At 45.0% G+C, this 19797-nt stretch overlaps 1 protein-coding gene across 2 annotated transcripts in view; it reads right to left on the bottom strand.

Annotated features, from left to right (window-relative positions):
- Window positions 1-19797, bottom strand: part of LOC126215222 (platelet endothelial aggregation receptor 1-like) — a 154660-nt gene that overhangs the window by 32804 nt on the left and 102059 nt on the right. For both annotated transcript variants that reach the window (XM_049941888.1, XM_049941889.1), the window contains 2 exons: window positions 18012-18341; window positions 12927-13208 (listed from right to left, as the gene is read on the bottom strand). In XM_049941888.1, coding sequence (XP_049797845.1) covers window positions 12927-13208; window positions 18012-18341 — 612 coding nt within the window. The remainder of the gene's footprint in view (window positions 1-12926; window positions 13209-18011; window positions 18342-19797) is intronic.

The raw sequence follows: 19797 nt of genomic DNA, 5'->3' as shown, positions 1-19797 counted from the left end.
GGCATTATCTAGTCTGGTAACACTACATTCTATTACTCTTCTTTCGCCTATATTTATATTCATATCATAACATCTTTTCAAGACACTGTCCATTCCATTCAACTGATCTTACAGGTCCTTTGCCACCTATGACAAAGTTACGCTGTTATCATTAGCAGTAAGGGTTTTATTTTTTCTCTGTGACTTTTAATACACGTTCCTAATTTCTCCCCGGTCTGTAGTGAAGGCAGCCAAGGTAAAACTTTGGCAAGGCGGCAAGGTCTGATAAAAATATCTGGATCATAAAGGACATATTAAAATTCATTGATGAAAAGAGAAAATATAATACGAAACGATTGGAAGAAATGAAGACTAAAATTACTTGACGGTTGACATCCGCCACTTGTTGTCACATCGGCTGCCAGCTGCGACTCGTTTGTAGCTGACACATTAACAGGGCGGGTCACTTCGCAAATGCTTTTAATGTGTAACCGTTGAACAGTGTTGGAAGCTCTCGGCAGCTATGACGAAAATGCGACGTGTTCTGCCGACAGGTGCGATTTTAAGTGACCACGGACTGAACTGTGGCAGACGGCGTGCTTTGCAGCACTGTGTTAAAACTCGTGTCCCAAGAAAACTACAACCTCCTGATCTGCAATATGTTCGAGAAAACGGCGGGAACAATCTGCGGCACAACTGAAATCACGATCGCTTCGTTCACGGTGATTAAAGCTAACCTTCATGATCACACTCAAGACGGAAAAAAATTCAGTTTCGGCGCTAAAAGCATAAGGTAACTGATACGTGTTACAAACCGGACACAATGGGAAGGACCAGGCCCCTTTGCTTTTTTCTTTTATCACTCGTTTATTACATCAGAGAAATACACATTTTAAGACAAAATTTAACTACATGAAATATTGCTCCAAGTAAAGGTTAACATAAGCAGTGACAAAACTTAGTTGTCTTAAGGGTTTCTGCTGGCAACAAATTTTAACGAGGCAATGTAAGCTTTATATCAATTTAGCTCAAACACTTAGCTAGTGATTGAATCACGACACAGACACTTCAACAATTTCGGTAACACATAAATAGCGTGAATTTGTACTCACAGTAACCAAATAATCAACAGCCTTTCCATTGAATAAGTAGTAGGCCATTTGGAACGAATTAGCAACACCCCGCAACTAGGGGAGTTAATACCAACAGTCTTTAAATGTCTTGCTCCCCATTAAATAAAGAAACTTACAGTAATTAAATGAATAACGAATCAAACACACTACGCTCCACTCAAACTCTTCAGTGGAAGCCAAGCCAAAATGAAGATTCCATTAACTGAGTAGCACTGAATTCACACTAAAGCTCATCTCTGTGTTCCCAGACACACATGGGGCAAACTTATACAAGACAAGATTTTGAAGGGAGCACATCAGTAAAACCGGTAGTGGAGCTAACTCGTGCCACTGAAAATTAAGGTACTAGACCGGGGCACAAGGTGGTATACAATGCGTTTGCCTTAGTACTATACTGCGCCCCAAAATATTAATTCAAATGGCCAATTAAAAATTAAGTACACATAAACCAGCATTAATCAACGAGGAGTGACACCAGATCGCACGAAAGGATGACAACACTTAATTGAAAAGACAGATGCCGGAAGCGGCAGTAACATCAAACAACTTCTCCGAGTTTTAACCAGGAGTCACTTCTCGCTATACAAGGAAACATTTAACCAAGCACATGGAAGGAACCCCAAAGAGAAAATTCAAATAAAATATAAAGGATAGGGAACCCCAACTATTTAAATTTAAGAGAATTAGCTCTCGCCAAAGGCAGTGTAAACGCTAAGGCCACTCTTAAGAGGCCACCAAAATTGGTTACAAAAGTCTTATACATTTGCTCCTTTTCTTTAAAAAAATCACAAGGCTGCTTAACTTCTGCTGGACGTCCGGTATGGCTCGTGTGGGATACACCAGGCAGCAACCCAAGCTAGGCGGTCGCAAGGAGAGCAGACAGGCAGGCAGCCAACACATATCCTCCACCCTGAACCGGCAGACCGCGTACAACCAACTCCACATATACGTGGTTGCTTCCCACCTCGTACCTCGCGGCGCCTCGGCAGGTCGCCGGAGCAAACGTCAACTGCCACTCGCCCCGCGAATGCGGTAAACAACAAGGCAGGCAAAGATAAGAAACACCGAAGGATCGATAATGGACATCCAAGAGACTGGCGCGCCAGTAACGAGCGCCGCGGCTCAGTAACTTGTCGCTATCGTTAGTTACTTGAAACTATCCTCACACTGGCTACACGATATGCCACGTCACCAACCGGTGAGCAGTCCTGGCTGGCACTTGGTTGCGGGCTAAAGGCGACCCAGGCAAATTCCAGACGAAAAAAGAATTCTACGACGAAAAGTAAGAGCAAATAAAAGAGTCAATACGATGGTAAAAAACGATGCGCAAAGAATTAGAAACAAAAAAATTGCATCTGAATCAGTTAACCGATTAAAATAATAATTAAACTCTTTTCGTGAAATTTAGAAGTAAAAAAATTACACTATATTTGATGAGATGTGAACCTACGACCTTCTATTCATGAGGTTAATGTTCTAACGATTCTGCTGCACCCCATCACGGTATAGAGCATTTGTATTTATGACTAAAGTTTCCCAGTCACGACGAGGAACTGCAGCCTTAAAAAATTCGGCTTGCAAAGCTTATCTGATGTAAGCCAGTATATACACTCCTGGAAATGGAAAAAAGAACACATTGACACCGGTGTGTCAGACCCACCATACTTGCTCCGGACACTGCGAGAGGGCTGTACAAGCAATGATCACACGCACGGCACAGCGGACACACCAGGAACCGCGGTGTTGGCCGTCGAATGGCGCTAGCTGCGCAGCATTTGTGCACCGCCGCCGTCAGTGTCAGCCAGTTTGCCGTGGCATACGGAGCTCCATCGCAGTCTTTAACACTGGTAGCATGCCGCGACAGCGTGGACGTGAACCGTATGTGCAGTTGACGGACTTTGAGCGAGGGCGTATAGTGGGCATGCGGGAGGCCGGGTGGACGTACCGCCGAATTGCTCAACACGTGGGGCGTGAGGTCTCCACAGTACATCGATGTTGTCGCCAGTGGTCGGCGGAAGGTGCACGTGCCCGTCGACCTGGGACCGGACCGCAGCGACGCACGGATGCACGCCAAGACCGTAGGATCCTACGCAGGGCCGTAGGGGACCGCACCGCCACTTCCCAGCAAATTAGGGACACTGTTGCTCCTGGGGTATCGGCGAGGACCATTCGCAACCGTCTCCATGAAGCTGGGCTACGGTCCCGCACACCGTTAGGCCGCCTTCCGCTCACGCCCCAACATCGTGCAGCCCGCCTCCAGTGGTGTCGCGACAGGCGTGAATGGAGGGACGAATGGAGACGTGTCGTCTTCAGCGATGAGAGTCGCTTCTGCCTTGGTGCCAATGATGGTCGTATGCGTGTTTGGCGCCGTGCAGGTGAGCGCCACAATCAGGACTGCATACGACCGAGGCACACAGGGCCAACACCCGGCATCATGGTGTGGGGAGCGATCTCCTACACTGGCCGTACACCACTGGTGATCGTCGAGGGGACACTGAATAGTGCACGGTACATCCAAACCGTCATCGAACCCATCGTTCTACCATTCCTAGACCGGCAAGGGAACTTGCTGTTCCAACAGGACAATGCACGTCCGCATGTATCCCGTGCCACCCAACGTGCTCTAGAAGGTGTAAGTCAACTACCCTGGCCAGCAAGATCTCCGGATCTGTCCCCCATTGAGCATGTTTGGGACTGGATGAAGCGTCGTCTCACGCGGTCTGCACGTCCAGCACGAACGCTGGTCCAACTGAGGCGCCAGGTGGAAATGGCATGGCAAGCCGTTCCACAGGACTACATCCAGCATCTCTACGGTCGTCTCCATGGGAGAATAGCAGCCTGCATTGCTGCGAAAGGTGGATATACACTGTACTAGTGCCGACATTGTGCATGCTCTGTTGCCTGTGTCTATGTGCCTGTGGTTCTGTCAGTGTGATCATGTGATGTATCTGACCCCAGGAATGTGTCAATAAAGTTTCCCCTTCCTGGGACAATGAATTCACGGTGTTCTTATTTCAATTTCCAGGAGTGTATATGGCTGTGTGCATATACTGTATACTGCTGTCTAAGGCGGGTGACCTCGAGCGGGACTTAGCCGCTGGACGAGGCAGCCGGGCAACACGGGCCCTAGTATTACTAGGCCCGTGTTGCTGGAAAACTCACTTCCGGTTGCGCAATGCGGGACAGATAAGGCGCGCTGGCGCTGTGCTGGCGCGTGGTGGCAGGAAGTTCTGACGTCATGTTGCTTGATAACTGTGCTTAGAGGCAGCAGCATGCTCATTCGACTCGAGGCAGCCGCACGAAGCACACAGCCATGCCTTACCGTCGGAGAAGATACTACAGGAGGCAAAGGATGCCAATATATAAAACCGTGGACACTTTCGGTTTTGTTCCTAATAATGTTGTTCAAGAAGAGCTTCTGAGTGGTCCTATCACATTTGTAGGATGCAAGATTAATTTTTCCTGTACTACTACCGAGGTTGTTACTGGCAATTCTTGGTTAACAGTTGCTATAGTAAGAGGTGGTGATAAGCCAATATATATATATATATATATATATATATATATATATGTGTGTGTGTGTGTGTGTGTGTGTGTGTGAGAGAGAGAGAGAGAGAGAGAGAGAGAGAGAGAGAGAGAGAGATAGGGAGAGGGAGAGAGGGAGATGGAAAGTGGGGTGGGGAAGAAACCAAGAAGACAAGATTTTTAAATTTTTTTTATATTTTTTTACTGTTCACCTTTGTACAGTTCATTGAGTGTTCCAAACAGTGTTTTGTTCAAATGGTTCAAATGGCTCTGAGCACTATGGGACTTAACATCTGTGGTCATCAGTCCCCTAGAACTTAGAACTACTTAAACCTAACTAACCTAAGGACGTCACACACATCCATGCCCGAGGCAGGATTCGAACCTGCGACCGCAGCAGCCGCGCGGTTCCGGACTGAGCGCCTAGAACCGCTAGACCACCGCGGCCGGCAGTGTTTTGTTGTACAGTGTTGTATTTTAATTCAAGGAAACGTTAGCGACAGCCCCGAACATTTGCACAAGCCCTGCCCATTTACCCCCCCCCCCCCCCCCCCCCACACCTACGCCCCCGCCACACCAACCAAGAACGCATCAATATGATCTTTGGTAGTCCCCATATGGCATTTGCTTCTTCGAAGTGTTTCTCTGTGTTTGCGTTTTCCGAGTTTCACAGCGTTTGTAGTGATTTGCAGAGTGAGCGTTTGTTTATTCGCCCTTTCTCGCAGTGTGCTCGCCGCTTCTCGCAGTGTGAGCGTTTGTTCGTCGCTTTTTGTTGGGTGAGAATTTGCTTGTTCCCCGCTTTTTGCAGTCCACGTGTTTTTGTTCGTCGTTTTTTGTTTTACCGCGATTGTTCATATTAGCAGTGTTGTGCTGTTAGTACTTCTTAGCAGTTTGTGTAATAAAAAGTATTTAAAATGAGTAGTTTTAAATGTGAAATAAGTGGAAATGTAACTTTTATGAGGTAATCAGAAACAAACCAAGACATCAACTTTACCTTGTTTATCCACAACATTGACTTTAGACAATCGAGATAATGGACAGCATCCTTGGCGATACTACCGATTAATATTTCCCAACACAATTTCTTACACTACGCGAGGTGACGGAAATTTGCGCTCGCTGCAGTTAATAAATATCAGATTTTTTGATATACTGCAGATGAAAGCTCATGAAATAAAAAAGAGAGTGTGGATACCATTTTTATTTTTCTTTCTTATTGATTATTTTTCAACTCGCATATCCAATGTACATATTTCTAATTCTTTTCACAATGGTACCGGAAAAACTGTATGTCGTACTAACTACTGATTTTCTCCCTTGTTATGACTGGCATATCTGTGATACGAACAGCTTTGACATTGGACCATGCGGCACACCATGCGCCGAGCTTAGGATATGGATTGGAGTGGAGGGGGGTGATCGGGCGGGACTTGTGCACCGTCCGGGGCTGTCGCTAACGTTACGTTTCATTCAGGACTCTCTTTCCCTGTATTGCTGCTTTTTGTATGTGGTAGTTCTCTATTGTGAGTTTTTGATAGAGACTGTTGCTTTCTCTGAAGATCCTAAGATCAGTGTCCGTGTTTTTTGGGTGGTAGTTTTCTTGTATTAGAGAGTCTACAAAAGTGTTTTCTGTCACTTCTTAGGTCTCTGAGGTGTTCAGAGTACCTCGTTTTGAAATTTCTGCATGTTTGGCCTATGTATACCGACTGGCATGAACTACAGATTAAATGATATGTTCCAGCTTTGGAGAATTCGTTTGCAGAGGTGTTCTTAGATCTTAGATTCTTACGTACTGTGCTTTTTGTGCGGAATGATATTTGTAGCCCATGTTTCTTTAGTATGTTTCCCACCCTGTGGACGTTTTTGTTACTGTAAGTTAGTATGTACCATGCTGTACGCTTTGTAGGGTGTTCCTGGTATCCTGTGTTTGTCTGGAGCTTGTGTTTTTGGTTCTCTGTTGTGGCTGGTGATCTGTTCATGGTTTCTTCTCTTTTAATTTGTTTTTTAATTTTGTTGTTCAGTTAGTTTATCATTTGTGTGTTGTACCCATTGTCTCTGGCTATTTGGTGTATTGTATTTAGTTCCTGTGTGTAGATGAATGTGGCCAGTGGAGTTCTGTTGAGCCTGTGTATCATGTGGCTGAAGCTTGAGAGTTCGTGTGCTTGGGGGTGGTTGGAGTTGATGCGACTGCTTTTACTTGTGGCTGTAGGTTTCCTGAAAATTCCAAAATTATGTTTGATTCTGTGTATGGTAATGTCTAAGAAATTAAGCTTCATTTCCTCTTCTGCCTCAATGGTGAATTATATTTTTGAGTGAGCTGTGTTTACATAACTGTGTGATTGTTTTAATTGGGTATCTGCTTCATCAATCTAAAAAAAGATGTCATCTACATATCGGTATCAGTATATAATCTTACACTGTTTTCGATGTATGATTTCACTGAATATTTCGTTTTCAATGTGGTTTAGAAATATGTTTGCAAGCAGACCACTGAGGGGTGAGCCCATTGGTAGGCCATCTTTTTGCAGATAGAACTCTTTCTTGAAAGTGAAGTAGTTCTGTTATAATCTTTAGGGTGGCTTATATTTCATCTATACAGGGTGTTACAAAAAGGTACGGCCAAACTTTCAGGAAACATTCCTCACACACAAAGAAGGAAAATATGTTATGCGGACATGTGTCCGGAAACGCTTACTTTCCATGTTAGAGCTCATTTTATTACTTCTCTTCAAATCACATTAATCATGGAATGGAAACACACAGCAACAGAACGTACCAGCGTGACTTCAAACACTTTGTTACAGGAAATGTTCAAAATGTCCTCCGTTAGCGAGGATACATGCATCCACCCTCCGTCGCATGGAATCCCAGATGCGCTGATGCAGCCCTGCAGAATGGCGTATTGTATCAGAGCCGTCTACAATACGAGCACGAAGAGTCGCTACATTTGGTACCGGGGTTGCGTAGACAAGAGCTTTCAAATGCCCCCATAAATGAAAGTCAAGAGGGCTGAGGTCAGGAGAGCGTGCAGGCCATGGATTTGGTCCGCCTCTACCAACCCATCGGTCACCGAAACTGTTGTTGAGAAGCGTACGAACACTTCGACTGACATGTGCAGAAGCTCCATTGTGTATGAACCACATGTTGTGTCGTACTTGTAAAGGCTCATGTTCTAGCAGCACAGGTAGAGTATACCGTATGAAATCATGATAACGTGCTCCATAGCGTAGGTGGAAGAACATGGGGCCCAATCAAGAGATCACCAACAATGCCTGCCCAAACGTTCACAGAAAATCTGTGTTGATGACGTGATTGCACAATTGCGTGCGGATTCTCGTCAGCCCACACATGTCGATTGTGAAAATTTAGAATCTGATCACGTTGGAATGAAGCCTTATCCGTAAAGAGAACATTTGCACTGAAATGAGGATTGACACATTGTTGGATGAACCATTCGCAGAAGGCCAATCAGCTGCTGATAGTGCCTGCACACGCTGTACATGGTACGGAAACAACTTGGTTCTCCCGTAGCACTCTCCATACAGTGACGTGGTAAACGTTACCTTGTACAGCAGGAACTTCTCTGACGCTGACATTAGGGTTATCGTCAACTGCACGAAGAATTGCCTCGTCCATTGCAGGTGTCCTCGTCGTTCTCGGTCTTCCCCAGTCGCGGGTCATAGGCTGGAATGTTCCGTGCTCCCTAAGACGCCGATCAATTGCTTTGAACGTCTTCCTGTCGGGGCACCTTCGTTCTGGAAATCTGTCTCGATACATACGTACCGCGTCACGGCTATTGCCCTGTGATAATCCATACATCAAATGGGCATCTGCCAACTCCGCATTTGTAAACATTGCACTAACTGCAAAACCACGTTCGTGATGAACACTAAGCTGCTGATGCTACGTACTGATGTGTTTGATGCTAGTACTGTAAGGCAATGAGTCGCATGCCAACACAAGCACCGAAGTCAACATTACCTTCCTTCAATTGGGCCAACTGGCGGTGAATCGAGGAAGTACAGTACATACTGACGAAACTAAAATGAGCTCTAACATGGAAATTAAGCGTTTCCAAAAAAAAAAAAAAAAAAAAAAAATGTTCAAATGGCTCTGAGCACTATGGGACTCAACTTCTGAGGTCATTAGTCCCCTAGAACTTAGAACTAGCTACACCTAACTAACCTAAGGACATCACACACAGCCATGCCCGAGGCAGGATTCGAACCTGCGACCATAGTGGTCTCGCGGTTCCAGACTGCAGCGCCTATAACCGCACGGCCACTTCGGCCGGCTAAGCGTTTCCGGACACATGTCCACATAACATCTTTTCTTTATTTGGGTGTGAGGAATGTTACCTGAAAGTCTGGCCGTACCTTTTTGTAACACCCAGTGTATGTTCTTGTTATGTCCCCTTGATACTGCAGTTGTTTTTTTAACAATGCTGATTGTTTCTACTGTTGGCACATTTGTGTACATGGATGTGATGTCAAAAGATGCCAGGGTTGCTGTTGATGGTATGCTTATTTCTTTTATCTTTTCTATCAGTTCACTGATGATTTTTAGGTTTCTGTTGTTTGTGAAAGTGAATAACTTCTGTAGTAATGTATGTAAGTGTCTAGCTAGGTGGTAAGATGGTGTATTTTTGAAACTGATCGCGGGCTTGATTGGACAGTTATTCTTATGTATCTTTGGTAAACTATTGAGACAGGGTGCTTTGGGATTCTTTTGTGTCATGTATTTGGCTTGAGTTTCTGTGACAGTGACTCTGAGGGTTTTTAAGACTTTTTGAATGTTTCTTTTGTATTCATGGTAGGATAATTGATTTTCTTGATTATGTTGTTCTGTTCTATTTATTTTTCTGTTTTCTTGATGTACTCTGCCTCATTCGTCAGCACAAGTGTATTCCCTTTGTCTGCTCTGGTGATGATTGCATTGGGTTATTGGAGTTTTTTGTTTAGTTTTATAGGTATATTTTGCTTTCTTATTTTTTGTTTCTGAGATGATGTGGGTCTTGTTCTCCTTTATTATGTGTTTTATCTCTTCTGCTACAAGTTCCCATGTCAAGTTGGCATTGAAGTTTGGGTTCTCCAACTTTCCTTGTTGCTTTATTATGTATGCTATTTCTGTGATCAGGTTTTATATGATTTTGTGTGACAGGTTTGTGTTTACGTTGTGTTTAGGCTCCTTTTCAAGTAATTATCTTTCTTGTTTTATGTCAGTTAAATTGGCAAGTCTGTCATGGAACACATGTTGGGTCCACACTCTGTCTTCTTTATCTATTGTTGTGGCAGATCTCATGAGGTGATTCACTTTTTTATTTTGTGCTTCTTTCTTTTTGTTCATTAGTGTTTCTGTGTAAGACCTGATTTCTTGAGTTATGTCATCGAAATGGGTTGGTGTATTTAAGAGATTGGCTAATTCAAGGTGTGTTTTGTACATCTGAAGATTAAGCTGCTGTTTTTTTCTAAATCAGCGCCATAACAAACACAAGACCAACGATGAACAAGTGGGCAACGACAATAACATAACACCTCTCACTGAGTGTGTTATCACAAGTGTCTGCTCAGATCACATTTTCGCCTCATTTTGTGCAAGTGCATGTGAGGTGATGTAGTGAGCGGAAATTCGTGAAAAACTGAGTGAAAAAATGTACTAAATAGTAGTTGATTGAGACACAAACCAGGGACACGAAACAGGCTGAAAAAATTAAGTACAGAAACGTACATAACCTCTACCTTCGGAACAGCTCTCCACAAATACGCAATAATTTTCTTCATGGCTAGTTTGCAGATGGCATGCTGTCAAAAATACGACGAAAACGAGCACTAAAATCAATGTATAATAATACAGTGGAGTTAGCGAAGTAATTTTAAGGTGAGTGTGGTTCAAAGGTTCAAATGGCTCTGAGCACTATGGGACTCAACTGCTGTGGTCATTAGTCCCCTAGAACTTAGAACTACTTAAACCTAACTAACCTAAGGACATCACACACATCCATGCCCGAGGCAGGATTCGAACCTGCGACCGTAGCAGTCGTACGGTTCCGGACTGCGCGCCTAGAACCGCGAGACCACCGCGGCCGGCTAAGGTGAGTGTCTAAACCAAACTAAGCAAATTGCAAATACTGTACTTCTTAGGCCTGCTGTAGTTAGATTATTACCAATGTGATATATTACTTTACAGAAATAAAAATTTGACTCACAGAAGAAGACACATCAGTGTCGAAACATGTCTGTGTGAATATAAAAACTAACTAATTATATATGCATGAGGCTGATTTACGAAAAAAAACAGTTTTTAAATCGCAAACATGGAAGAACCAAAAGAGGAGCTTCAAAGCTTAGTGAAATGAGGTATGATTTTATGTGTATAGACTGATGTGGCGAGTGAAAACTTGTATCTAGGCTGGGAATATGTAAGTTCTTTCACATGTGTTTCAGGATGGGTTCCCCATTTACGTTCGATGCTGAGGTGCAATTCCAGAACATGGAGAGCCTCGACAATCCTGTTTGTGTGTAAGGTGGAATTTAAAAGTAGACTGGAGCGGCAGTGAGAATTTGGATCGAGGGGTGAAGCATGCCAGGGTAATTCTTGCAGTTTTGTGAACTGCTGTGCCAAGGTGGTTCAGTGGCTAACGCACCTGCCTAGTAAGTGGGAGGACCAGGTTCGATTCTCGGCCTTAGTACAAGTTTTCACTCGGTGCTTCAATCTATATACATAAAACCATATCTGCATGAGACGGTGCTGGCGGAAGCTGTCGCCAGCACATCTGTCGACAAAGATTAAGCGCGAAGTTCGATAGTAGGCACTGGATCAAACGCGCCTCTCACAAGAAGGACCAGAGACACACCCGCAAGCACCGGGCCGCCAACGCCCTCTCGACAACACGTATTTAGGCAACCGTCGCTGACAGGAGAGCCTCGCTGACTCACTCATCCAGTGTGACATCTGTCAGTCTACTTAAGGAGCAGGCCTAGTTTTTCTCGGGTTACAGCAGTACACAGCGACCAGATTGGTGAGTACCAGTGCAGTAGGACTTTTACTGTACCAGCAGTAAGTGTAAAGTTTTTAATGGAAAGGTTAGCGATATTGTCTGCAAGAGGACTACTACTGATGAGCTTGTACCGCAACACATGGACGCCATTCATTTTAAGCAAACGTTCATGTAAATAATGAACCAGATTGATACACATGTCCATTTGTATTATAGAAAGAGGATACCAGCCACCCTTAACAACATCCTCTCCCTTGCAGCACAAGGCCCTACAGAGACCAGTAAAGTCTCTGAAAGTGTGTCAGTTCATTTGTACAAGTACATTAAATTACACTTTCTCTGTGATCTGATTTTTATAAAATAAAGCCTGTGTGTTGCCCGAAGCTATGCTGAAGCTATACCTATTTTTCCATGGTCCAATTTTGAGAAAATGAAGACTGTATGAAATAGATTAGAAAATTAGCGTATTCAGACAAACAAACATACTGACATGACCGTTTTAGATAAAACTGTAAATTACGACAGGTGATCCGATTTTTGTCAATTAAATCCTACATGGTGCCCCAAACAACAATCAGGTTACCTGCGAAAACCACACGAAAACTCTTCTAGTAGTTTTGGAGATTAGCATGTTCAGACAGACGGGACAGACTTACGGTTTTATTAATCGTATTAGTATGGACTTAACCTGATAAAGTGAGATATAATGTTAAGACCCAGCAGGGTAGCCGAGAGCGCTAATACGCTGCTTCCTGCACTCGGGTAGGCGCGCCGGCCCCCGGATCGAATCCGCCTGGCGGATTACCAACGAGAACCAGTGTGCTGGCCAGCCTGGATGTGGTTTTTAGGCGGTTTTCCACATCCCACTAGGTGAATACCAGGCTGGTCCCCACGTTCAGCCCCAGTTACCCAGCTCGCTGACATCTGAACAAATTCCCACTATTTCATGGATTCCACTAATGCAGAGAGTTGGGGTACACTATTTCCGTCCTGGGGGGTATGGGGTGGCGGCAGGAAGGGCATCTGGCCACCCCTTACAATTAACATGTCACATTCATTTAACCATGGCCAACCCTGCGTAACCGTGGGACAAGGTGCAAGCGATAGAATAGATAGACAGGTGAGATATAATGTTAAGCAAACAGATTCATAGTGATGTGTCTCTGCTATCTAGAGACAGACCAATTGCTTCTTAAGCATTTGGCATCTTTGAGAAAACTATAAAAAAGTTGTAAAATGATAGTTACCCAGAGGCAGATTTTTTTTTAAACGTTTCGCGTGACAGCACTTACCGGCCAGGTGCGACGCAGGTGCCGTTCTCGCACGGTGGGTCGCAGTATGGCCTGCATCTGTTGGGCTTCCCTGGGATGCTCTCGTAGTTGGGCCAGCACCTACACGCGCCTGGAGCGTGGCACCTGGCGTTCACACACGTGTATGTCTGCCTGACCTTCAGCGGATTGCTGCACTGGCACTTGTTCGGAGCGACGCATCTCCCTTCGCCACAGCCGTGACTGCAGACGGGCTCACAGCGGAGGGGGTCGTTCCTCTCGATCTCAACAAATGATCTATTGTCGCTGCAAATAAATTACACACATTAATGTGGCGTAATGCCGATTACAGACAGAATTAAAAATGGCAGTTCTTCACTTAGGCTGTTGGTTACACTGAAGAAGCAAAGAAACAGGTACACCTGCCTAATACAGTGCGGAGCCCCCGTGCGCGCGCGGAAGTGCCGCAACAAGACGTCGCATGGACTCGATTAATGTGTGAAGTAGTGGTTCAAAATGGTTCAAATGGCTCTGAGCACTATGGGACTTAACATCTGAGGTCATCAGTCCCCTAGAATACTTAAACCTAACTAACCTGAGTACATCACACACATCCATGCCCGAGGCGTTTCCAGACTGGTGAAGTAGTGCTGGAGGGAACTGACATCATGAAGCCTGCAGGACTGTCCATAAATCCGTGAGAGTACGAGGGGGTGGACATCTTTTCCGAACTGCACATTGCAAGGCATCTCAGATATGCTCAATAATGTTCATGTCTAGAGAGTTTGGTGGCAAGCGAAAGTGTTTAAAGTCTTAAGAGTGTTCCTAGATCCACTGTGTAGCAATTCTGGACGTTTGGGGTGTCACATTATCCTGCTGGAAATGTCCAATTCCATCGGAATGCACTATGGACATGAATGGATGCAGGTGATCAGACACGATGCTTACGTACGTATCACCTGTCAGAGTCGTATCTAGACGTATCAGGAGTCCAATATTTCTCCAACTACACGCACCTAACACCATTACAGAGCCTCGACCAGCTTCAACAGTTACCTGCTAACATGCAGGCTCCATGGATTCACGAGGTTGTCTCCTTACCCGTACACGTCCATCCGTTCGATACAATTTGAGACGCGACTCGTTCGACTAGGCGACATGCTTCCAGGCATCAACAGTTCAATGTCGGCATAAGGCTTTCTGTTGTCCAGTCATCAAGGATACACAAAAGGGCCTTCGACTGCGAAAGCCCACAACGATGATGTTTCGTCAAACGGTCCCTACGCTGACACTTGTTGATTGCTCAGCATTGAATCTGCATCAATTTGCCGAAGGTTTGCACTTCTGTCACGTTGAACGATTGATTCTCTTCGGTCGCCGTTGGTCCCGTTCTTGCAGGATCTTCTTCCGGCCGCAACGATGTCGGAAATTTGTTGCTTTACCGTATTCCTCATATTTACGGTACACTAGTGAAATGGTCGTACGGGGAAATCCCCACATTATTGCCACCTAAGGGATAATTTGTCCCATCGCTCGTGCGCCGACTATAACACCACGTTCAAACTCACATAAATCTTGAGAACCTGCTATTGTAGCAGCAGTAACCGATCTAACAACTGCGTCAGACATTTGATGTCTTATGTAGGGGTTCCCGACCGCAGCGCCGTATTCTTCCCGTTTACATACCTCTCTATTTGAATACGCGTGCCTATACCATTTTCTTTGGCGCTTCAGTGTTGTTTGGGTGCCTCAGACACCACCTTATCATTTAGACAAGCAACAGAAAAGGGCTGACTCAAATTCCAGGTGTGTCGATGGGTTAACTCTCATGTTTATCTATCTTGACAATTATCAGTCCAGGGTTGATTGAAGAACCAGCTGCCGGATGTGGATAGCACTCACCTGCATTTATCTACACAAGCAAGAGACCAGAGTTGGCTCGAGTACCAGCTGTGTCAAATGAATTCACTCTCATTTTTATATACAGGGTGGTCCATTGATCGTGACCGGGTCAAATATCTCACGAAATAAGCATCAAACGAAAAAACTACAAAGAACGAAACTTGTCTAGCTTGAAGAGGGAAACCAGATGGCGCTATGGTTGGCCCGCTAGATGGCACTGCCATAGATTAAATGGATATCAACTGCGTTTTTTTTAAATAGGAGCCCCCCTTTTGTTATTACATATTCGTGTAGTACATAAAGAAATATGAATGTTGTAGTTGGACTAATTTTTTCGCTTTGTGACAGATGGCGCTGTAATAGTCACAAACATATGGCTCACAATTTTAGACGAACAGTTGGTAACATGTAGGATTTTTAAACTAAAATACAGAACGTAGGTACGTTTCAACATTTTATTTCGGTTCTTCCAATGTGATACGTGTACCTTTGTGAACTTATCATTTCTGAGAACGCATGCTGTTACAGCGTGATTACCTGAAAATACCACATTAATGCAATAAATGCTCAAAATGATGTCCGTCAACCTCAATGCATTTGGCAATACGTGTAACGACATTCCTCTCAACAGCGAGTAGTTCGCCTTCCGTAATGTTCGCACGTGCATTAACAATGTGCTGACGCATGTTGTCAGGCGTTGTCGGTGGACCACGATAGCAAATAACCTTCAACTTTCCCCACAGAAAGAAATCTGGGGACGTCAGATCCGGTGAACGTGCGGTATGGTGCTTCGACGACCAATCCACCTGTCATGAAATATGCTATTCAATACCGCTTCAACCGCACGTGAGCTATGTGCCGGACATCCATCATGTTGGAAGTACATCGCCATTGTGTCATGCAGTGAAACATCTTGTAGCAACATCGGTAGAACATTTCGTGGGAAATCAGCATACATTGCACCATTTAGATTGCCATCGATAAAATGGGGGCCAGTTATCCTTCCTCCCATAATGCCGCACCAAACATTATCCCGCCAAGGTCGCTGATGTTCCACTTGTCGCAGCCATCGTGGATTTTCCGTTCCCCAATAGTGCATATTATGCCGGTTTACGTTACCGCTGTTGGTAAATGACGCTCGTCGCTAAATAGAATGCGTGCAAAAAATCTGTCACCGTGCCGTAATTTCTCTTGTGCCCAGTGGCAGAATTGTACACGACGTTCAAAGTCGTCGCCATGCAGTTCCGGGTGCATAGAAATATGGTACGCATGCAATCGATGTTGATGTAGCATTCTCAACACCGAGGGTTTTCAGATTCCCGATGCTCGCCCAGTTTGTCTGCTACTGATGTGCGGATTAGCCGCGACAGCAGCTAAAACACCTACTTGGGCATCATCATTTGTTGCAGGTCGTGGTGAAATTTCACATGTGGCTGAACACTTCCTGTTTCCTTAAATAACGTAACTATCCGGCGAACGGTCCGGACACTTGGATGTCGTCGTCCACGATACCGAGCAGCATAGATAGCAGACGCCCGTTGGGCATTTTGATCACAATAGCCATACATCAACACGATATCGACCTTTTCCGCAATTGGTAAACGGTCCATTTTAACACGGGTAATTTATCACGAAGCAAATACCGTCCGCACTGGCGGGATGTTACGTGATACCACGTACTTATATGTTTGTGATTATTACAGCACCATCTATCACAAAGCGAAAAAAGTGGTCCAACTAAATCATTCATATTTCTTTACGTACTTCGCGAGTATGTAATAAAAAATGGGGGTTCCTATTTAAAAAAACGCAGTTGATATTCGTTTGACCTACGGCAGCGTCATCTAGCGGGCCAACCATAGCGCCATCTGGTTTCCCCCTTCAAGGTAGACGAGTTTCGTTCTTTGTAGTTTTTTCGTTTGACGCTGATGAGGTGAGATATTTGCCCCAGTCACTATCAATGGACCACCCTGTATATAGACAACTATAGTGCAATTCTTTTATATTGGCCGTAGGCGCATGCCCTCCCAGAAGCGGGAGATTGCTGCGTTGCCAGTTGTACGCGCCAAGAGAAGCAGCGCCATAGTATAGTATAGTTCGCAAACATACGTTTAGGGGGGGGGGGGGGGAGCGCGCAGTTTATGAAGTAAAGGCACCACGGCCGTATTAACCATTTCGCTGCTACAGAGACGTGCTCCCCGCATTCCGCGATGTGCGCGATTTTGTCATCACTGCACTGCTCGCCTCTGCAGACACATGGTGTTTCGACTGCTTTGACACACTTTATCATTCGATTTCACAAAACCTATTTGGCCCAAAAATTTGATTTTTACACATCTTCTTGACTGATACCTCCCCCCCCCCCCCCCTGCCCATACATGACTTAATTTTGTTTCGAAGTTCAACGCAGTTATTGTGCAGCATTAGATATAGTAAACCATTGCACGAAATTTTGTAGGGTTTGCAGAGGTAAAAGTCCATAGCATATACTTTCTGTATGGCGATTTTAGTTGCGACTAGAAATTTCAAAAAATTACATTCAAACGAATAAAATTCGTGAAGTAAGACACTTCGATACTGTTTTTAAACAAAGAATATATTGAGCACCGAGCAAGGTTTGAACTGATAACCTTTCGCTTAGCAGCCATACACATTAACCACTACACTACCGCTGCTTGTCATTCAATATTTCTCTCGGAGGACTTTAAAATATCACGCAAAATACCGACAAACACTGTTGGTATAACTATGAATTATTCACGTTTCGTCGAAGTACAATAGGAAATAAACAATTACCGCTGTTATTTATTGCGAAAAAGCGGTTAGTGAGAATGATACAAACACCTTTCCTTGCTATCGCCTGAATTAGGAGGCTTATTGCTTGTTTAATTAATTAATAGAATATGAAGCAATTGGTATAAATAATGCTTTTTCCAAACTTTCTTTAAAGTTAAGTCTGCTATCGAGACACGGCTTTTGTTCTATTACTTTATTTATGACTGAACGTTTCTAAAACTGAAGACACTCGTCCGTGCTCTGCACTGCAATCGAGCTCTGGCAACGTCGTTCTCTGTTCACTGGGTGACTGTGTTTTGTGACGTCAGATGCGCAAAACGAACCTAAACTCGTCCGCCGTCATAAATGACGCGCACTATAGCAGTCCCGGGTTGATTGTAGAAGCGAATGAGGAAAAGGGTACTGACTCACCTGTAGCCCTTCATACACCTGCACCCTCCGGGTCCCTTACAGACTGAGTAAGGTCCACACAGAGCCCCACAGTCGAGCCGGCACTCGAGTAGTCCTCCGTCGCTCACTGTCAGCTTGTACCCCGTGACACACTGGCACGCCTGGGAGCCGTTGGTCCAGCAACGCAGCGTCGCCACGCACGTCCCCAGACCGTCTTCTGCCTCGGCCCGCTGGTAGCCCGCGCCACACTCGCAGCTGTTCGGGGCCGTGCATCTTCCGTGAGGGCAGCCAGAAGCGCACGAGGGCTGACACGTTCGCAGCCCGCTCGTCCCATTCGGTGTCAACTCGTACCTGGCGGGGAGAGAGACACAACGTGAGCATAGCATCCTCCAATGTTTCCTGCCTAACGAACTACTCTAATTACTGAAACTTCCTGGCATATTAAAACTGTGTACCCGAACGAGATTCGAACTCAGGACCTTTGCCTTTCGCGAGCAAGCGGTCTACCAACTGAGCTACCCTAGCACGACTGACAACCCACCCTCACAGCTTCAGTTCTGCCAGTACCTCGTCTCGTACCTTCCAAACATCAAGGCTAAGCCATGTCTCCGCAATATCCTTTCTTCCAGGAGTGCTAGTTCTGCAAGGTTCGCAGGAGAGCTTCTGTGAAGTTTGGAAGGTAGGAGACGAGGTACTGGAGGAATTAAAGCTGTGAGTGATTTCAGGTGTGCCGCAGGGGAGTGTCGTAGGACCGTTGCTATTCACAATATACGTAAATGACCTTGTGGATGACATCGGAAGTTCACTGAGGCTTTTTGCAGATGATGCTGTGGTATATCGAGAGGTTGTAACAATGGAAAATTGTACTGAAATGCAGGAGGATCTGCAACGAATTAACACATGGTGCGGGGAATGGCAGTTAAATCTCAATGTAGAAAAGTGTAATGTGCTGCGAATACATAGAGAGAAAGATCCTTTATCATTTAGTTACAATATAGCAGGTCAGCAACTGGAAGCAGTTAATTCCATAAATTATCTGGGAGTACGCATTAGGAGTGATTTAAAATGGAATGATCATATAAAGTTGATCGTCAGTAAAGCAGATGCCAGACTGAGATTCGTTGGAAGAATCCTAAGGAAATGCAATCCGAAAACAAAAGAAGTAGGTTACAGTACACTTGTTCGCCCACTGCTTGAGTACTGCTCAGCATTGTGGGATCCGTATCAGATAGGGTTGGTAGAAGAGATAGAGAAAATCCAACGGAGAGCAGCGCGCTTCGTTACAGGATCATTTAGTAATCGCGAAAGCGTTACGGAGATGATAGATAAACTCCAGTGGAAGACTCTACTGGACAGACGCTCAGTAGCTCGGTACAGGCTGTTGTTGAACTTTCGAGAACATACCCCCACCGAGGAGTCAAGCAGTATATTGATCCCTCCTACATATATCTCGCGAAGAGACCATGAGGATAAAATCAGAGAGATTAGAGCCCACACAGAGGCATACCGACAATCCTTCTTCCCACGAACAATACGAGACTGCAATAGAAGGGAGAACAGATAGAGGTACTCAAGGTACCCACCGCCACACACCGTCAGGTGGCTTGCGGAGTATGGATGTAGATGTAGATGTAGGAAAGGTCGTGAGTCGTGCTTGGGTAGCTCAGTTGGTAGAGAACTTTCCCGCAAAAGGCAAAGGTCCCGAGTTCGAGTCTCGGTACAGCACACAGTTTTAATCTGGGAGGAAGTTTCATATCAGTGCACACTCCGCTGCAGAGTGAAAAATCTCATTCTGGAAACACCCCCC

The sequence above is a fragment of the Schistocerca nitens genome, chromosome 12, assembly GCF_023898315.1.
Source record: "Schistocerca nitens isolate TAMUIC-IGC-003100 chromosome 12, iqSchNite1.1, whole genome shotgun sequence".
NCBI lineage: Eukaryota > Metazoa > Arthropoda > Insecta > Orthoptera > Acrididae > Schistocerca > Schistocerca nitens.
The sequence above is the reverse complement of the archived record's forward strand: the minus strand, read 5'-3'. Positions and strand labels throughout refer to the sequence as shown.